General features: G+C 37.3%; 1 protein-coding gene and 1 pseudogene across 6 annotated transcripts; one reads left to right on the forward strand and one right to left on the reverse strand.

The window, feature by feature from the left end:
* The first annotated feature begins 1,757 nt into the window (after positions 1 to 1,757).
* LOC111762145 (signal peptidase complex catalytic subunit SEC11A pseudogene) lies at positions 1,758 to 2,608 on the forward strand (annotated as a pseudogene).
* Positions 2,609 to 9,575: 6,967 nt separating this feature from the next.
* On the reverse strand, positions 9,576 to 20,606 carry THNSL1 (threonine synthase like 1). 6 transcript variants are annotated; one of them, XR_011648928.1, is made up of 3 exons: positions 20,418 to 20,585; positions 16,804 to 16,975; positions 9,576 to 15,537 (listed from the first exon to the last, which is right to left on the reverse strand). XR_011648928.1 is itself a non-coding variant. In XM_071215490.1 (2 exons), exon 2 carries the CDS (start codon positions 15,495 to 15,497, stop codon positions 13,257 to 13,259), a length of 2,241 nt encoding a protein of 746 aa, XP_071071591.1. In that variant the 5' UTR covers positions 15,498 to 15,537; positions 16,804 to 16,923; the 3' UTR covers positions 10,572 to 13,256. The 6 variants fall into 6 exon arrangements, 2 of the variants coding, with proteins under 2 accessions (XP_071071591.1, XP_071071592.1); XR_011648930.1 differs by having other exon boundaries at positions 9,576 to 15,533; positions 19,951 to 20,565; XR_011648929.1 differs by having other exon boundaries at positions 19,951 to 20,565.
* Between the last annotated feature and the right edge of the window lie 28 nt (positions 20,607 to 20,634).

Here is a 20,634-nt window from a genome sequence, read left to right on the forward strand (position 1 = left end):
TCAAGAAGACTTAAACATTAGGAACACCACAGATAGAGAAAACTAGGTTTATCAATATTGTATGTGGTTAGAATTCAACAAGCTTTTAGGGATGAGAAGGCCGAGATGACCCAGGCATATGCTTGAAAAGCAATGAAAACAGCCTTTCAAAGAAGGTGCCTGTGGTTTAGCTTCAAGGTTTTGGTTCTACTAGTTAGAGCATACCTGTTTGGAAGGAGAGCTGAACTGCTGATGAAAATATAGGAGAGGGTATACTGAACCAGCGGTGGTCCCTTCTCCATCCTTCCCCAACACTGGCTTTAGTCTCTCCTCAAAGCAAAAGGTGAGCTAGTAATTGAAGAATATCACTTTGAAGGGAACCAAATACCTAATTAGCTTGCTTAGGGCACACCAGGTTTCTATCTGGTCCAAATCATAATATTTATCATACTGTAATAAGTTCAATTACTTATCTAAGTCTTACATAGGCTTCCCAAGGACTGAGACTATGACTTTAACATTTTGCAAGCAAAAGGAACACATGAACCTAAAATATGTCATCTTCAAGTGTAAATAAACTGAGACCCAGAGATCAAGATTTAGCAATGTGTGCAGCACAGGAATGCCTTTTTCAAATAGATAAGAACCTTCTGTTCACTGAAGAGCCATTCTGTATGATGGGGTGGTGCAGATAATGCTGAATGAAGTATCCCACAAAACGACCCTTCTCCCTTTGACTTGACTTCATGCTCATCAAGTAAACTACTGATTGTTCATTCCATTTTCCAGGTATCTTTGTGTAAGGGATGGAGAGTTCTCAGTGGAGAAGACCAAATCTCTGGCCCTGGAAAAATATGTCACCATAATAAGTCAATACACTTACACTCTAGTTTATACATTCTTCTCTCATAAGTGTGATAACCGGGAGATATGCTGAGTCTTACTAAATCTGCAAAGACTGACGACATTTAATTTCTGAACTTCTCATGCTGGTAACCACACTAAGGCAACATCACCCTTTTCAAGGTCCTGAGAAAAATCAAATAATAGATGTGCAATCCTTTTCAAAATTATAAAGCTCCCATACATTTTTCCCTCTTTGAAAAAAAAAAATGGCCCATATATCTTAAAGTATGTTTCAGCTTTAATTGTTTTCTCCATAAAATAATTTTTATCTTGATACTGCTTTTGGCCAGTACGAATTTCAGGCTGTTAACCTGATTCAGTCTCATACTTTCCTTCCCTTTGCTGCTTGTAAAATATTTTTATTTTACTCAACTTTTCTCAAGAGAAAGATGTTCTGTGTTTCTTCATAGTAGGCTATAACATTTAAGGGGAAAAGCAGGACTGCTTGAGCTGATGATTCTTTTTCTGGAAAATATACAGAATACTGTGAAAAAAATAAGCTATTGAGGTCTTTTAGGATTACATTACATTACTTTAATGGAGAAAAACCCTACACAGATGTGGAATTTATAAGATATGGTTTATTTTCTGGTAATGACCCATGCTGATTTGGCAATTGTTTAAATATTATGTCAACCAAATATGTTTAAAATCACAAGCAAATTGGAGTCCCAGAAAGAATATAAAAAACAAGTAAAATTATTTCTACTACATGACTCAAGCCAAGGAATATTAAAAACAAAACAAATTTGAAAAATCTTAAATCTTGTCATATTTGGAAATTGAATCATTTTAATCAGGTTACTTGACCTAATACAGATGCTAGCTTCTCTCACATATTTTGCTAGATTCGAAAGCTGGGATGTGCAAAAATGAACAGGCTGATGATCATTCCCTTCTCCAAAACTCAATGGGTAAATGTGTTTTAGAATACAAAATTTTCAGATTTTTAGAAAGGTAATAAATGTTTGTCACGTATTCTGTGCTGTGCTAATAAGTGACTCTGGAGGCGCCGCGGGGGCCAGTGCAGCGTGCAGTGCGAGTGAGCCCCAGTTCTGCTGCTTCCAGCGCTCCCTCCCGCCGCGTGCCTTGCTTGCCGGCCCCGCCGTGCTGTGTCCAGACCTTTTGGATGATGTGCGACGAGACGGATGAACAAGCGGCAGCTCTATTACCAAGTCCTAAATTTTGGAACTGGAAGGGGTTAATGGTAATAATTGGAAGTCAAAGTCCAATTGTAGTGGTGCTCAGTGGCAGCACGGAACTTGCATTTCATACAGGATACCTTCTCTTTCTAACAAATGGAGTTGAAGATCCCATAAGCGTGGGAGAAATTGTTTTTAGGCTAGAAGGGAGATTCCTATAATCCACTGAGTCTTGAAGAGTCATGACAAGTAAAATGGACATATCAAGTTTTTGACCAAAGGAGATAATAATGCGTTTGATGACCGAGACCTCTATGAACAAGGACAGCATTGGCTAGAGAAAAAAGATGTGGTGGGAAGAGCAAGGGGATTTGTTCCTTATATTGGAATTGTGACGATCCTTATGAATGACTATCCTAAATTTAAGTATGCAGTGCTCTTTTTACTGGCTTTGTGCTGGTCCATGAGTAAGAAGTCTGCCTTGCTGTTCCTGGGAAGATGCTGTAATTTTTGTTACTGAATGTTTGGAGTAGATATTGGTCTGTGATAGGTGGAATGGAGAACACACGTTTTGGCTTCTTGGTAGCGCTGGTTTGCATTAGTTTGTTTCCATGCCAGAGTATGTGTGGGCGGATGCACGTGCACCACAGAGTGCACTCAAGGGGACTTTCAATCCCAGGACTTCACGTTGTCATTGTCACGTTTTCGCATTTTTGTACATCAGTGAATTTTTTATATTAAAAGGTTGAGCCAAAGCGCCCAGTGTTTGTATTTTGAAGCCAAGCTTCACTTCTAAAGTGCCTACAGAGTTCTGTAGATGAAAATGCAGCTCTGCACGAGTTTGAAGCTGCCATTCCCCCGCAATGGGAATGGCACGGACTTAGGTGGTCATAAAGTACTTCTCAAAATTTTGAATAAGACTTTGCACATTGAAAAAAAAATGACTCAAATATTCATGTATGTGTATATATTTTATATATGTATATATACACAAATATAGGTATATCATTAATTTTACTGATATAAACCTTGTAAAACCCAGTACTACAAATAATAAATCATACAATACCCTTTAATGTAAATTCTATGTAACCAATTGATTTTCACAGAATGCTCTCATTGAATTTTGCCTAACTCATATTCATAGCTAATTTATGGCTGTGATTGATGAAGTACTGTACCTCAGTCATGAATGATGTTTGATGCCTTTCTTTATTCTTATTATCTTTATTTTGGTTTACTACTTCTATTTCTAGCTTCAATTGAATACTTGTTCATTTATCTTCATATAAAGATATATGTATATATGTATATAATATAAAGTGCATTGCAAACCATAAATTTCTAGTTCCACTCTTAAACGCATCATTCCAAATTTTATGTTGTACATGCATATTGTCTAGCTTTTGACTCTCAAATAGGTTGGATTAGATTGTTTCTTGATTTTTTAAAAAATGGTTTAGAAGGACTATTCAGGAACTATTAAACCTCTCCAAATTCATCTCTTCAACATTTCTTTAACTATGTCTTGCAAAATTACAAGTTTTCTTCCAGTGACAAATACGTTTGGGAAGAAATGGTTTAAAAAGTTGAAAGAAGTTTCCTTAATGCAGGATTAATATGCCAATATGCATTGTAAATCTTTAAGGAGATATACAATGCAACATTTCCTAAAATCATTTGACCATAGATTTTTCCCCCCTAAATAATTAGTTCTCATGTAACAATTTAGAAATGTTTACACTATAGCGGTTGGTGTCAGTAACACTAATTTTATTTATAATCATTATTTAGTACTGTATTAGGGTTGTTAATTGAAAATAATAAGTCACTCAGAACGTTTCAAATTTATTAACAAATTAATAAATAATAGTAAAATAATCAATAAAAATAACCAGATAAGTTAATCTGGTTAAAAGCAAAAACAAAAACAAAACAAAAAAAACCTTGTAAATATTTTGAGAACTGTAGCAGGAATGACCTAACAACACTCTCTTGGAAAGTCTCAACATGTATTGCCTAAAGTGAAAAGAACACTTGAAGGTTGATCAAAGAATCTCCAGAAAAGCCAGATAATTAGCTTTAGAGGCTAGTGCCAGAAACAGTGCCCAGGTCATATCACTGGATTACTTTCTGTCACCATTAAAAATGACAGTAAAGTTATTAAAAAGTCATAAGCTGGAAAGCGGCTGTGGCTCATCAGCTGGGCTCCCGTCTACCGTATGAGAGGCCCTGGGTTGGGGTCCCGGCACCTCCTTGTGAAGGTTGGCTCGCCCGCACGCTGTGGTGAGCCGCCGGCCTGGGTGCCACGGAGTGCTGCCAGCCCGCAGAGAGCCGCCTCAGCAAGTGACACAACAAAAAGGGAAACAAGAAAAAATGCAGAACACATACAGCAAATGGACACAGAGAGCAGACAGCAAGTAAGCCACACAGGGTGGGGGGGGAAGTAAACAAAAAATAAAATACACAGAAAAATGCACAGTGAGCGAACACAGAGAGCAGACAGCAAGCAAAAAGCCGCAGCGGGCGGGGGGGGGGGGGGGGGGGGGGCAATAAAAAAAGTTTTAAACCCTTCAGCAGGTGTAGCTCAGGGGTTAAGTGCCTGCTTCACATATACAAGGTCACGGTTCAACCCCCAGTACCTCCTTTAAAAAAAAGAAAAAAAAGGAGTATCACACCCAGAGGAATAGTTTATCAAAAGTCATAAACCCACAAGGACAGCTGGTGAAGAGACCTGCAGCAGCACATTTTGAAAGCCAGAAATTGAATGGATGACTGCTTACCTCTTTAAAAGATCAGAGAAATCTGAGATCTTTGCTTCCAGTAGGGGAATTCCAAAAACACACTGATTAGCACATCAGGACCTGAAAATGGTTCAAGAATTATAGGTACTATTTATCTCTGAAACTGAGCAGGGTGTGGGAGAGAATGTGGAGACGAGAACAGGTGAGTTGTTTGAAAATCTGTATGAAAAGCAATTAGATCCTTGGAAAGCTTCCACGCCATGAAGCAAGGTGAAAGCTGGTTAAGACTATAGATTTACGCTATGGAGAGACTTCAAATTCTGGAACACCAGGTACAGGTATGGGCAGAAGTACCATATTTATAATTGGAAGAAGTTCCATCCTGAAAAATCTACATATTGAAAGATAACAATCCATCACCTCCCCCTCTCTCTACTGACTTTATACCTCCCTGTAGTCTTTCCAGGAAACCTAACCAGTCCAAAACTAAAAGCCCTACAGATAGAGTTGAGGGTACTCATTGAAATGGATCAGTCAGAGCATCCTACAGTGAAATCCAGCAATTGACAAGCCTCGCACAGGAAATATTTCCCAATAAACTCCACTCCCCCCCGCCCCCAATATACTGGGACTGGGGATTGAACCCGGGACCTTGAACGTGGGAAGCCAGTGCTCAACCACTGAGCAACATCAGTCCCCTGAGTTGTTTTTTTCATTTGTTTTGCTTGTAATTTGTTTTGGGTTTTTTTTCAGGAGGTACCCGGAACTGAACCTGGGACCTCCCATGTGGGAAGCAGGCACTCAACTGCTTGAGCCACATCTGTTCACCTCCCAATCAGCTTTTCATTACTTGAAAATTAAATTTGAATAAGAGGACCACCAAATATTAGAGAAATGTCTTAATATGAAAGATAGAGACCAAAGCAAAACAATGAACATAGAGACTTAAACAGAAACAAGTCTTAAAAAATTAAACTGTAATTAAATGCCTTAAAGGGATAAAAGATTTTTGTACCCAAGAAACAAGAATAGAAACCCTCAAAAATTTTTAAGATGACAAAATAGAAATATTGAAAATAAAAATATGGTAATAGAAATTCAACATTTAATAGAAGGGCTGAGAAATAAACCAGAAAGTGGAACTTCCACTCTCCTCAAAAAAAATGAATAAATGAATGAATTAAAAAAAAAGAATGGAAAATGGGAAATAAAATGTTAGAGAATGTTTCCTACTTTATTGCTGCATAAGTCACTCCAAAACTTAGTGGATTAAATTAACATTATTTTTCATAATTTTGTGAGTTGACTGGACTAAGCTTGGTGGGTCTTCTGCTCAGGTCAATTGCATAGTTACATTAACCTGGAAATTTGGCTAAGGCTGAACAATCCAATATAGTTTCTCTCCAAAGTCTCTCTCCACACAGCCTCTCATCTCGAAGCTTCTTTACAGAAGAAAAATAAGGAAGTAGAAGCTTCCATTCCCTTATGGCCCAGGCTTAGAAATCCCTGATATTACCTATACCACATTGTATTGTTCAAACAAGTCACAAGGTCAGCCCAGATTCAAGAAATGGGAAATAAATTCCACCTCTTAAAGTGAGGAGCAAAATGCACATATAAATGGGAGGAATTGTTGGCCATTATCTTTAGATCACTTCGGGATGTTCATATCCCACAAAACTGGAATTCATGGAAAAACAGAAATAATGAGAAGGGATAGGAAATTACAAAAAAAAACACACAGATTTTGTTGTTTTCCACATTAGCAAAACTGCAGGACATAAATTTCCAGATTGAGAAAGCAAAGTCCTCCAAAAGCAAAACAAGCAAAAAAGGCCCACATCAATAAATATCATCATGAAAAGTTAGAACTCTCATTTAAGAGATGTTATAAGCTTCCAAAAAAGGTCATATATCCCCAGCTGAGGAATTCACTCCCAAATCACTAAAGAACATTCCACGGAAACGGACTTTGGCCCAGTGGTTAGGGCGTCCGTCTACCATATGGGAGGTCGGCGGTTCAAACCCCGGCCTCCTTGACCCGTGTGGAGCTGGCCATGCGCAGCGCTGATGCGCGCAAGGAGTGCCCTGCCACGCAAGGGTGTCCCCCGTGTGGGGGAGCCCCACGCGCAAGGAGTGCGCCCGTGAGGAAAGCCGCCCAGCGTGAAAAGAAAGAGCAGCCTGCCCAGGAATGGCGCCGCCCACACTTCCCGTGCCGCTGACGACAACAGAAGCGGACAAAGAAACAAGACGCAGCAAACAGACACCAAGAACAGACAAACGGGGGGGACGGGGGGGGGACAGGGGAAGGAATTAAATAAATAAATAAATCTTTAAAAAAAAAAAAAGAACATTCCAATTTACATAGCAGTTATTTACATAGCAACTTACTGCCAAAGAGTACTTAGTTATTGACTGATAACAATAACCACTGTTCTCCAAAGAGTAGGCAAATGGTATTATTCGTATACCACAAATAGAGAAACTGCTGTACAAAAACATTAATTGTTCAGAAAAAGACCAAATTACAGTATGGAGTAAAATATTTCAAACAACATTTAGTAATCCCTACACTATGTTTGCTACAGTGGAAATTCAAAGAGCTCAAATAGCAGTACCAATAATCAAGCGGCCTTGGGAGATCAAAGACTTCTTTTTACCATTTAACCTCACTCCAACATCTACCCCCTGCCCTTTCTGAGCCAAATGGCCGGCATACTTACCCCTTCCTTTTCGCAGTTCTACTCTAATTCTGTAAACCATATTTTTAATGAGGCAATTTGTCATGTTAAACAAAATGCTTGATAAATACAATCAATGGCATTTTATCAAGAGAATGGAACTAATTAAAATTAGATAAGAGGTCAAAGTTAATCCAACTTTAAGACTGTCGAAGAAAAAAAGATGTCCTTGCCAATTTTTTTTTCAGAATCAAAATCAAACTACTTATCTTAATTTCAGGTCCTTCTAGATGATTCTCCATTTTATTTTACCAAAGAGTAGATATCTTAGGTAATGGATGAGGATATTCAAGTTCTTTCCTCAAAGAACTAACAATAAAACAAAAACTTTAAATCTTACACCAGTTTTTTAAAAAAATACTGTCTATTCAATGAGAACACACACAAGATAATGAGTGCTACAAACAAAACAAAACATTTTGAAAACAAGTTCTGTAATTTTTTTTTAAAAGTGATATAACATGGATTGTAAACCTGGGGCATGTACTGTTAAGATATTCCAAAAATACTTTTTACCTGGCTTCAAGAGAAAACCAATTGGTGGGCATATTGTTATAAATTAAATTTTAATATCATCATGAATGCAAGTAAACCTAGTTTAATCTGAAATAAAGCTACATTTACTGATTAAAAGTAAATATGTAGATATTTGCACTTTAATAAAAGAGCACCAAGAAAACATTTTTACCTCTTCTGATTGTTCAACAGTTCCTGGAGGCTTTTTTTCTTATTTCAGTATTTCTTATGAGCTCTGGAATATCTACCTCAGTATCCATTTCAGAAAAAATGGCAATAAACCATTTGTTAAAAAAAATACAAAAATACCATTGAATCTACTATGACATAGTGGTAAATTGACTCATTTTATGATTCACCTAATATGAGAATCTGCTTATTAAAAATAAACCATTGTGTGCAGCCTCTGTGGAAGACAGTTTGGTGGTTCCTCAGGAAGCTAAATAAAGAACTGCCACATAATCCAGCAATTCCTCTACTAGGAATATATCCAGAACTGAAAACTGTGACACAAACAGACATCTGCACACCGATGTTCACATGAGTGTTATTACAATTGTCAAGAGATGGAAACAACCCAAGTGTCCATCAACCAAAGAATGGATAAACAAAATGTGGTATACAGATATGATGGAATACTAATGCTGCAGTAAGAAGAAATGAAATTGGGACACATATGGTAACATGGACAAGTCTTGAAGACAGTACGGGAAGTAAGCCAGACAGAAAAGGACAAATATTGTATGGTCTCACTTATAAGAAATAAATACAAATGCACGGAGTTAAAACCCAGAGTATAGGTTATTAGGAGATAAAAGGAGGGCTGTGAAGGACTGCTAATACTTAATGCTGAAGTTTTAATGAACTTGAATGTAAGTGTGGAAATGGTAGATGATAACATATTATAACGAGTAGAAGTTGGTTTATAAATGGGATTGTAGATGAAAAGTGTAGTCTAGGGATGCAAATGCCAATTGAAAGAAAACTAGAGATTAATCAATCTAGGGACTGAAAAACAGTGCACCCAGAGGTGGATGAGGATTGTGATATCTGATAGAACAGTGTTCTTCTGCGAACTAGAACGGATATCCGTCCTTATTGCAGGATGGTGAGAATGTGGAGCATGGGAAAAACACAATTGGTGTGACTTACAGACTATGGTTAACAGCAATACTGTAATATTCTTCCATCAATGCCAAAAATATACTGTTAATAATGTGGGGGGTGGGGTATGGAAAAAGTGTGCCAAATGTACCCTATAGACCATGGTTGTTGGTAAATCTGGTATTATCTCATTATCTGTAACAAATATTCCACCACTGTGTGGTGTGTTGGTAAAGGGGTGTTGTATGAAAATTCTACACGTGTATGGTTCTCATATAAGTTCACAACCCCTAAAATAAAAATACATTAAAACAGGGTGTGCTGGGGGAAAAACACACCAAATATAAGATATGGACTATGTTAGTTGCAATATTTTGACCATGCTTTTGCATAGTTTGTAACAAATGCAAGGTGGTGGTGGTGGGCTGATATACTGACCCATGTGATGTTTTGCATGTTTATTTCATAAATTCACAATTTTTTCAAGTTTACAACTTTTACTATACACTTACTATGTTTGTTCATGTATGAATGATACACTTCAATAAAAGAAAATAAACCATTACGAATTTAAAATAAATTCCAGATTTTTAAATTAAACTTGCTGTTAGCAACTCTGTATTTTAGAGGCCACCAAAATCTCAATAAAGGATATAACATAAAAAGTAATGCCACATCTGCACCTAAGACGTCAGAGCAGTGATATCTTAAAATATTTATTACCAATTAGATAAAATCATAAGAACTCAGAAAGAGATATGAATTCTCAGGTTAAAAAGGAAAACAGCTAACTGGACTAGATCATCCTTCTGCACAAAATAAGTTCTGACACGGGCTCTTGTCAAAATGCCGCCAACAGCAGAGCCTTGCCACCTAGCAATTCCAACTTGGTTGTCTCAGACATGACCCCTTTCCATGACATTGGCAACTTTCTTGGCTTTGCTTTTTTGAACCAAAAGGGCTTATTTGTTCTAATTTTGTTTTTGAAAGAGCCTGTTTTTAAGTTTCAAAGAGAAAAAACTAATGACTTTAGCAGTGGTGGACACAAAGTGGGTCCAAACTAACCACTTCATAAGCAGATTTTATTCATCTTCCTGGATGGCCACAAAAACAGTATTATTTGTTGCAATGGGGTGCGAGTTTCCCATGAAAACAACCATTTGTTTTCTTTACTACCATTAAGTAGTCTGATTTATAAAATGTTTATAAATGAATCTGATATAATGGATTGGGGGAGATGATATTTGCCAGCAATAATTACTTTTGAAAGCGAATTGCTATTAAAATCTAATGAAAAAAATTGTCTTGTAAACTCTTTGATGGAAACAAATTTTAACATTTCCATTAATATTAAAATTTTGGTTTACTTTTTACTCAAATCTTACAAATCACTATAAAAATTGATACTGTAAAATAATTTCAGATAGTAAAATTGTTAATTTTTCATTTTACAAACAAATCATAAATTTTTATTTTAATAACACCAGGACATGAGAACTATTACTTAAAATGTCTTTAGAAATAATCACAAATGTTTGGAAGTCCATATTCATTGCCTTAAAACAAAAATGTGACATTGTATTTAAGGTAAAAATTAGACAATCCCCAAATTCAGCAATTATTAGATAGCTTGTGATATTCATACAACAGAACACTAGTGATAAAAATCAATGAATTGTGTCAATCATCTGCATGGATAAATCTTAAAAATTCTGAACAAGAGAAGTAGGTCATAGAATACATAAGGCATAATTCCACTTAAATAAAATTTACAGTCAAAACTAAACAATGCAAAATTATTAACGCAAACAATGGAATGATTAACAGAAAACTCAGAATAGTGGCTGGCTCTGGGAGAAGGGAATGTGATCAGAGGAACACTGGCAAGCATCAAAGGCATGGGTAATAGTCTATTTTTAAGCCAGGGGGCAAGTACATGGATGCTTTTTTATTGTATATCCTAGAATTATACATTTTTTAGACTCTAGAGAAAATGGGAGGTAATGGAGACAATATATGTAGACAACCCTTTTAAGACATTGGAGACACTGTATGTAGACATCACTTCTGAAAGACTTTACCTTGACTGGAATATAAAGAAATAAGAGTAGGTGAGGGGAGGGGAAGTATGGATGTTCAGATTCTGTTTTGCTCTGATACTTTTTAAAACATGAAAAAGAACATGTCCAAATGACACGGAAATAAAGGTTCCAATAGAGGGGGAGAGGTTGATCAAACAGGAGAGGAGATAACTGATGGCTGTTATCTGAGTGGGCAGAAGGGAATAGGTCCAAGATACACCTGTGTATCTTTGAAAGGCTGTTACTACATAACTCAACCAGAGAAGGAGGCAAACCCAGGAACAGATGCAATAGATTCAGAGACTTGGTGATGAGAAGCTGAGGCAGGTCATATCTGACAGCTTTTTCCTCTAAGATAAAGCAGGTCATTAGGTGAGAATGAAAGGCCAGGGTTAGTTTTGAAGGTAAGAAATAGCTATTTTGGTCAGTAAGAGTACAGACTAAATGAAAGTGGACTCTTGGGCATTTCACCTGAATTGTTTCCTTTTCCTGGAATAACACATTCCCTTCTTTTTCACCTAGAAAATCTGCCCAACTCTCAAGACTCACCTCGGATTCTATATTCTCCAGGAACCTCTTCTGAGTACTGCATGGTAACCCTTCCCTTTCAAACCATATAGCACTTGACTGTATCAGTATTTTTCATTTAAATCACACTATTTTGGAATAACTCTATTGTTAAGTTTTAATTTCAAGTTTTGTCTCCTTAACTACAGCTCTTGAGGACAGAAATCAGGTCTTGTTCTTTTTCTTAACTTTCTCTTCCTCTTCCAGAGAAAAAGTGTATTCTCATGCAGTGAACACTTAGACGTATTTTCTAAATATAACACCCACTGAAACAAATACACTTAATGTAAATGATAAAATAAAAGGCATACATGAATGAGTACAGAATTTTGAATTCTCCATTATTTTAACTGCTCCTGGTTTTCAACTTTTGATTTTAGAACTTTTTAGAAGCCAGAGAGCCCATGGTATAAAACAATTGGTTTAAATTAAGCAAATTGCTCCTGCTCATTCAACTACCAAAAGCTTTCCATCATAACAACTTTTAATATATTTCTTCATGTAGGTATTCTCCCACAAGATAAACATTAACAGCAAAGACAAATTATGTTAGGAATGCCATCTTGTGGTTGAGAATAGTCCATTACATTAATACTTCCTTTCAATGCCAACCTTTAATTCAGAAATAAAACATCAAATATTCACAAATGTTAAGTTACTTACAAATAAATATGTACCTGTTACATTTTTGTCAGAAAGACAAAATTCATTGAAAAGAGAGACATCAGACTCCAAATAATATAGGAAAGCTATCTATAAACTACATACTGCTATTAATACTATTCAAAATCTTAATTTTGGAAAACGTTCCTCTTGAAATAGGTCAAGCAATTTTATTTCTGTATCCATTACTAAGTAGTTATTTTGATTATCATATCCTGTATTTAAATCACATCTTGATTTTCAAATGTCACTCTAATGATAAACATCCAAAGTGACATGAATGAGAGGACTTACCTAACTTGGACAGTGTAGGACACAGAGGTAACTACAGTCCAAATGGAGTTTGAGAAGATGAAAAACACTGCCCCTAATCTTAATGAGCTTATCATTACCTTCATAAACTGAGTCATTTTGAGTGTAAAAATAATTTTGCAGTTTAGTAAATAGAGATCTAGTAAATGGTTACAGATGTAGTACTTAACAACTGTGTTTAAATATTTTAACTGCCAAGTCACCAATGGTTACCAGACATTTTGGTCCACTTTAAAAGCAGGTGTGAGGGAGTAGAAACCAACAAATCCCTCATGAGCACAAAAGAAAACACAATAACACAAAGGTCCATGCATTATGCTCCATTTTATCCCTTGCAGATTAAGATTACAAGGAGCATGTGCAGGTACAGTCATAGAGATTAGGCCATTCAAATTCCAAAAGATAGTAGATAATTTATAGAAAAATGCCATTGTACTCCAAATAACTTTTGAGGTATTTATTACTGCATGCCTATCACCAGAGAAGAATGTGATATTTTCCTCAGAGAACTTTCATGAATTGCTTTTGTATTAGTGTTTCCACATGACTCTTCAGGACATTCACATCGGCTTCACAGACCTGGTACTCCATCTTCTCTTGCTGTTTTGTTCTCTTTAATAAAGCCCCGTGTGGTGGAGGCAATGCATTGTAGGAACTCAGTAAATAAAGCTGACTTGATGAAGTTTGGTTGATTTCTTTAATCTTTAAAGCCTGCATGATAGCAGGTGCAAACTTCAAGTAATGAGCTGTAGATGAGACAATCACTGGACAAGTTTTGTCTTGCATTCTGTCTGCAACCACTTTTGCAACAGCAGTGTGTGGATCCAAAATATATCTGGAAGCATTATGGGTGGAATTAATAGCTGCTAGGCAGTCTTCCTCAGAGCACCAGTCGGCTACAAAATCCTGCTGAAGCTTCTCAACGAGGATCTTTTCTATCTGGAAGTGACGCTGATATTCTAACTGGTTAAATAATTTTGTCATTAATTGTCCATCTCTATTAGCCATCAAGAATAAATGTCGTTCCAGGTTTGAAGATTTGAGAATGTCTATCGCTGGTGAAAAGGTTTGTGCTAATTTTCTTTCCCGTAGATCATAAAGCCCTGTTTTTATAAAATCAGTCAGAACATGGTTCTGATTAGAAGCACAAATAAACTTTCGAATAGGGATTCCCATCATTTTGGCATACACTGCTGCTAATATGTTGCCAAAGTTTCCTGTGGGAATACAGACATCTACTGGGTTTCCAAAAGAAATAAATCCTTGGCTAACAAGATCAAGATATGCAGAAGCATGATAAATTACCTGGGGAAGCAGCCGGCCCCAGTTTATGGAATTAGCTGAACTTAAGGTTGTTCCATATTCAACAGCAAGAAAGCCATTAAAATCAGAATCCTTAAAAATCCTTTTTACTGCAGTCTGGCAAAAATCAAAATCTGACTTGACACCTACTGCCCATCCATTTTCTTTCTGACTGCCAATTATTTGTGCTTTTTGAAAATCACTTATTCCACTCTCAGGGAAAAATGTGGCGACAGCTATCCTCCGCTTATCACTGTTATTAAGACGACTAAAACCATGCAGGACTGCACTTCCTGTGTCTCCTGAGGTAGCTACAAGTACCATATAATTACAACTTGATGGAATACAGTATGCAAAGAGATGAGGCATAAGCTGTAAAGACAAATCTTTAAATGATCCTGTTGGTCCATAAAACAACTCCAGGATAAACTGGTTGCCTGAAAGGTGCCTGACAGGCGCAATTTTTGAGCAGGCAAAGTTTTCTCCATAAGCAGTTTCAATCATTTCTCCCAATCTGGCAGCAGGAATGTCAGCAGGATGTATACACCTTTCCAATAGTATTTGGGCTCTTTCTACATAGGTTGCTCCTACCAGGCGTTTCCATTCCCCACAGCTTAATTTTGGAAGCTCCTTCTCAGGAACAAAGAGCCCACCATCAGACGCTAAGCCCTCAATCACAGTTTCACTAAAGAATTTTGTCGAAGCCTTCTGGTCACAGTCTTTAGGCCAAGTGTGTCTTGTTGAAATGAATGTTTCTGAATCCACATCTTGAAATCGTTTAACTGCATTAAGCACTTTGTCAGCTATCTCCTCTGGAGAAGCCCTACTTTCACAAAAAACACGAGTATCATACCACTTTTTGTAATACTGTCTTCTAAATTTAAGTAAGTCTGTCATGGATGCTCCCAAATTTTGACCTACAATTCTATCTACCTTCATTGATTTTAGACGGTTAATTATATCTGTTAGAGGTACATCCAGGTATACAACTATTCCATTTTTCTTCAGATGCCACATGGTAGCATCATGCATTGGATTGGACCCAGTAAGGGAAATCACACTTCCAGATGCAGAGAAGTTTAACACAGCTTTTCCTTCCTCTTCTAAAAATTGCTCATTACCAACATCCTGTAATTTTTCAGACACACTCATATTCCAGGTTTTTTCAAGGATATCATTATCCACATCTATGACACAACAGTCTAGTTTCTGACCTATTATTCTGCCTACTGTTGTTTTCCCAGCACCAGGAGGTCCCATCAGGATAATATTTTTGTCTCCAGCAAGAGAGTGAGTTGAATGCCATGACTTCCTTAATTCTGTAAGCCCAAAGGTTCTTGAAAGAATTAGCTGTACATGTTTATCCGTTTTAACATGTATACTAGAAAAATATTTCTGTGTTATTTGTTTCAGATGCTGACATCGGTTTAAGTGAAGCATTCTCTTTTCACTTTTCTGCCCAAGCCAACCTAAAAACTGGCTTTAGCCCGTTTTGAAACAAAAACAAAAAACACATTTGGTTACTAATTTCAACAGACTATAAAATCCCAATATAACCATGCTTGTGGTATAACAAGTGTTCAAAAGTCTTTCAAGTTTATGCAGCATTTAAAAAACAGATTTTAACCCAAATTTTCAGATATTGCATATTTTTCTTTTAGTGTTTTTCAAATCTCAAGACATTGAAAAATCAAACCCTTAAAAATTGGTAACTACAAACAGCAGTTTTATTCAGAAAATACCTTATCATAGCTTCTTAAAAAATAATTACTAAATCCAGTTGGTATTTTTTTATGGAATACTGTAATGAAAATTATGGTTCATAGTTTATATGTTTAAAACACCTGTAAATAAGGGCTATTTCAAGTTGGGAGAGCTATTTACTTGAAAGTTGAGTAATATTAAAATTTAATTTCTCTTTAAGATATAAATGTTGATAGACTATCATTTTAAACCATAAATTTCTTAATTGTAGAATTCACAACAGGGCACAGAATAAAAAAGCATCATTAGCTTATAAAATTTTTAAACAAATTCCCAAACAATAGGGCAAAGATATGACATTTTGTCTTTTACATGCAACTATTAAATACTATTAAGAATCATTCTTACATATTTTTTCATATTGAAGACCTTAAAAAGAGTCTAAGTAAAACATGTAAAAGTATGCCAAAGACTCAAGAAAAACTGGTAACTAAGCAACAAGGTCAGAGGCTACATATCTGTAACTTCATATGCAATGAAACTATTACTTTTGTTTCTGGTCCTCTAAATGTCATCAGTGGAGGGACTTAACTCAAATTCCAGACAGACTCCAGTCCAGAGTAATAGCCAAAAAATTCAGAAACATTTCCAATGATGAGAAGAAAAAACTACTCTGGCATCCAAAGAAAATCTTCAATTCTCCATATCATTCAAGTCCCTAAATTTGAAAATATACTCACCATCAAACCAAAAATGTTACGCCAGACAAGTCGGATTTTAATGAAATATAAAATGCAAATTAATAACTGCCACAATGTTCATTTAAATTGACTATAATAGTTTTACAGACACTTAGTGGGACTTTTGCATGTTTCATGGTAGAACCAATATGCAAGTAAACAGGTTATTACAGGTTAGATGGTATGTTTAAATATGCTCTGAAATTTTTCAATCGATTTGAAAATGATTATCTATGCTATTTAAATCGTGTTCTGTAATTAAAGAATTCAACCATTTTAAGCTAACAGAGAATTTAACTTACAGGTACAAACACAATTGTCAAGAGAATGAACTCATTTCCTTATTTGACCTTTCAGCTTGTATGTATTGTGCTTAACTCCCACTGACTTCCAAACATATGACACACAGGAACCAATCTTAGATGAAGAGTTTGCTGATTCTGAGGCAAAGTTGATCTTTGTACAAGGTAGAGTCTATAAGGGGAAAAATTCAAGTCAATCATAACTATATACAGTAGCATAAACATCTACACATAGACAATTATTCAAAAAGTTATCTGAAATTTTTTAAGTACAGAAAAATAATGAATTGATCTTTTTCATGTTTCCCAGATCTATTACTAAAACATTAGAAAACTGGTTTATTTCAACATGTATCGTATCAAAAATAATTTTACTGAATACTGAACTTTGCCACTAAGCAACACAAAAGAAAATAGAACCAAATAATGAAGTCTTTCATGAAGAACAGAAATTTTAATCTTAACTGTACATTTAATGAGCAGAGAAAAAAAAATAAACAGACTAAGGCTATGAGTGTCTCAACTATTCTTTTGTCTTATCCCTTTAAATCACTGTATGATTTATATGTAATAGCTACCATTAAAAAGTCCAAACGAAGGGTCTGCTTCACACTCATCTCTTAGCTATTTAAATAAGTCCGTAATACATTCAAGGCACTTATCAAAGGGACTTAGCACATTAAGAATATTAATATATATCTTAATATCAATCACTGTCACTCAATGACAATGGACTAAGAAAATATATCATTGTAACAGAATGTCTAGCACGTATTTTTATGGTTTGGCTTGTTTATAAACTTTTAGGGAAGAAAATTCTTTCCGTGGGGTAAACCAGAGACTAAAGACAATTGTACTCCTGAAATTACATGACCAATTTCTCAACACCCTAGTCAAAGGATTTAGTGTTTGCCATCCTTTTAAAATAAAACATAATATACAGAATGTCAAAATTATTTCACAATGACAGCTGGCTATAGTTTAATGACCTAAAAAACCAAGGCCATGGTTATGCCTGTCATCCCATTTTAACGCAATCTCTTTAAATTTTACAAAGGTGACTAAAACCAGCCTGCTCTCTTACGAAGATTTTTTTATAGTAATAAATTGTATTTCATAAATTTTTTTTAAAAAAAGGAGATATACTAGGACATATGCTAACCTGGGAGGCAAAGCTCCGCTCTCTTGACTACCGAACAAAAATCCTGGCAACCAGCCTTTCTAAGACTGTCTGAAATACAGAAATGGAGAGGGTGGGAGGGCCACACACTCTAGTGCAAGTGCCACAAGGTAAGCACAGAGGCCTTACAGCTAAAGGAATAAATTTACAAGTTTACCTTTTTATCTCTGCCTTTATCTCAGTATCAGAGCTGACTAAATGGTTATAGTCTTCTATTCTGGCCTCCTGTTGTTAGATATCCTCCAATGGACCCTAGCATTTTATTCAAGACTTTTTAAGTACCCTTCTCAAGTCTATAACTGAAAAATATTGTAAAGAAATCCTTTATATAGGACCTATTTTCTTCCCAAGTGTCTTACTTCTATCTCCATCTGTGCCCATTTTATTCACTTAAGTAAATTAAAATAACGTTCAGCCAAAACCCCTAATTTGCCTACGTACAACACATACATAATATTTACTACACATGCTTACTATTTACATTAGTAGTCTGTGCAAATACAGTTCATGTAATTAAATAAAGTTTCACTGAAACCCAACTATGCTAGTCCTTTGCTCATTCCTTTCTCTACTGCCCAAGGCTGCTTTCCTGCTACAGCAGGAGAGGCAAGTAGCTGCCAAGAGACCACCTGGCCTGCAAAGTCTAAAACATTTATTATTTAGCCATTTATAGAAAAAAGTCTGTTGACCCCGATTGTATACCAATACTAATTTCCTGTGGGCATGAAGTTGGACATAGGCATTTTTCTGAATAGTACTACCATTTCAAGGGGCCTATCGAAATTAGAAATTTATTTTTTGTAAATACACATTCAAAAGACAAGCAGGGACAGACGCTGGACATTGTATGTCCTACCATGGCCCACTGAGTGGACTGGGGGAGAGTGTAAACTACAATGTAGACCATTATCCATATAGTGCAGCAGTGCATGTATTCACCAAATGCAATGAATGTGCCATGACGGTGAATGAGGTTGTTGATGGGGGAGCAGCGGGATGAGGGGGATGGGGAGTATATGGGGACCTCTTATATTTTTTGAATGTAATTTTTTTTTTAAAATAGAGGGGAAAAAAAGACAAGCAGAATTTAAAAACCAAGTATCTAAGGAAAAGTTCCTTTCCAAATAATTTAAGTTTCATCACGATGGTAATCTAAATTTACTATGGTCACGAGACCTTAAGGAAATTGTTTAGTATTTTAAAAGCACTACAAACATACTGGCATGCATGAAATTATTTTATTTCAATAATGCCTGAAACTTAAGATTAGTTAAGGCCAATTAGTGCCTACCAACTGAAGAAATCAAGCTTTGCCCTTTGTCTTTCAGGAATTAAACATAACTAGCTCCAATACTTCTTTTCATTAGAAATTTTATAAGCTTTGGCCAAGGACGATCTACTGGCTAATGGTGTCATCATTCTATGACCGCTTATTTCAAATACCAAGTGTGGAGAACAGCTCTCCAAAGAATTTTTCTCCATACATGTTTAACAAAACCCAAAATTACAAAGCACCCAAAGGGAAAATGAAAGTACTTCACATGATATATACACGAACATGACTGTGTGTGTAAACATGCATGTAATTGTGTTTATTTCTATCTAGCTATCTATATATAGAATACATATATAAAATGTTGGCAGACACAAAGTGGGATGTGAAGAAAACAGGAACGTCATCTGAAATGAAATGACTGTTACTTGCCCGGGATAAAAATAAAAATCTGATCCACTGGGGAAGAAAAAACTAAATTTATTCTTAGCTAAGGAAAAGCAGCAGCAGCCTGAACTGGTAAGGGCCTTCGCATTCAGCAGTGCGCCCAAGCAGGAGCCCAGAGCGGGCCCACTCCCTCCGCCCAGCCCCGGCGCGGCGCCGGCCTCTCCCTCGGGCGCCTTCGCTCCCTCGGGGCGGCGTGGCCCTCGCAGGGCTGGCTCAAGACATCAACCTCCTCCCCAAACCCTCTCACCCGAGCGTCGTTTAAGGGTCCCCAATGGGCTGCTTTCATCCGCTTAGAAAGATGTACGGAAGGCCAGACTGTTCAAAGCCGAGTAAAACTGCGTCTCAGAAAGACGACAATTTTCACAAAGGGACAAGAAAGGTGGGCACAGGTTCAGGGGCCCATTTAAGAGGCGGCGCCTCGGGCTCGAGCCGCTCCACGCCGGTGAGGGAAAGGGCCCGCGTCACGGGGGGCGAGCCCGCACGGGTTTGGGGGCGCGGGGGGGTTGGGCTGCATGGGTTTGGGTACGAAGGGCCGCAAAAGGGGGCGAGCCCGCGTGGGTCTGGGGGCGCAGGGTGTCGGCGGCAAGAGCCGCGGGAGAGAGCGAGTCGGGATCACACCCCAGGTGCGGGAAGGGAAGGCAACCGCCGAGCAGCCCATACGGCGGAAACGGCCTGCTCTCCACAGCTTCCCCTGCTCCTCCTCACGTAACTCACCACAAAGACAGGGAAAGGAAAGGAAAAGGGACGGAGAAGCCCAGAGCCGCCAGGACCGCTCCTCGACGGAAAGGCGCCCTTTGGACCCCGGCTCGCCCACGGCCCGCCGCGCCTCCCCCCGGCCTCTGCGCCTGCGCCGACCCGTGCGTCACGCCCACCGCCCGAGTCGCCTCGCGCCGCTCTCCGCGCGGCGCCCGCGCTCCACCCACCGGCTCTT

This window comes from Dasypus novemcinctus, chromosome 5 (assembly GCF_030445035.2).
Source record: "Dasypus novemcinctus isolate mDasNov1 chromosome 5, mDasNov1.1.hap2, whole genome shotgun sequence".
Taxonomy (NCBI): domain Eukaryota; kingdom Metazoa; phylum Chordata; class Mammalia; order Cingulata; family Dasypodidae; genus Dasypus; species Dasypus novemcinctus.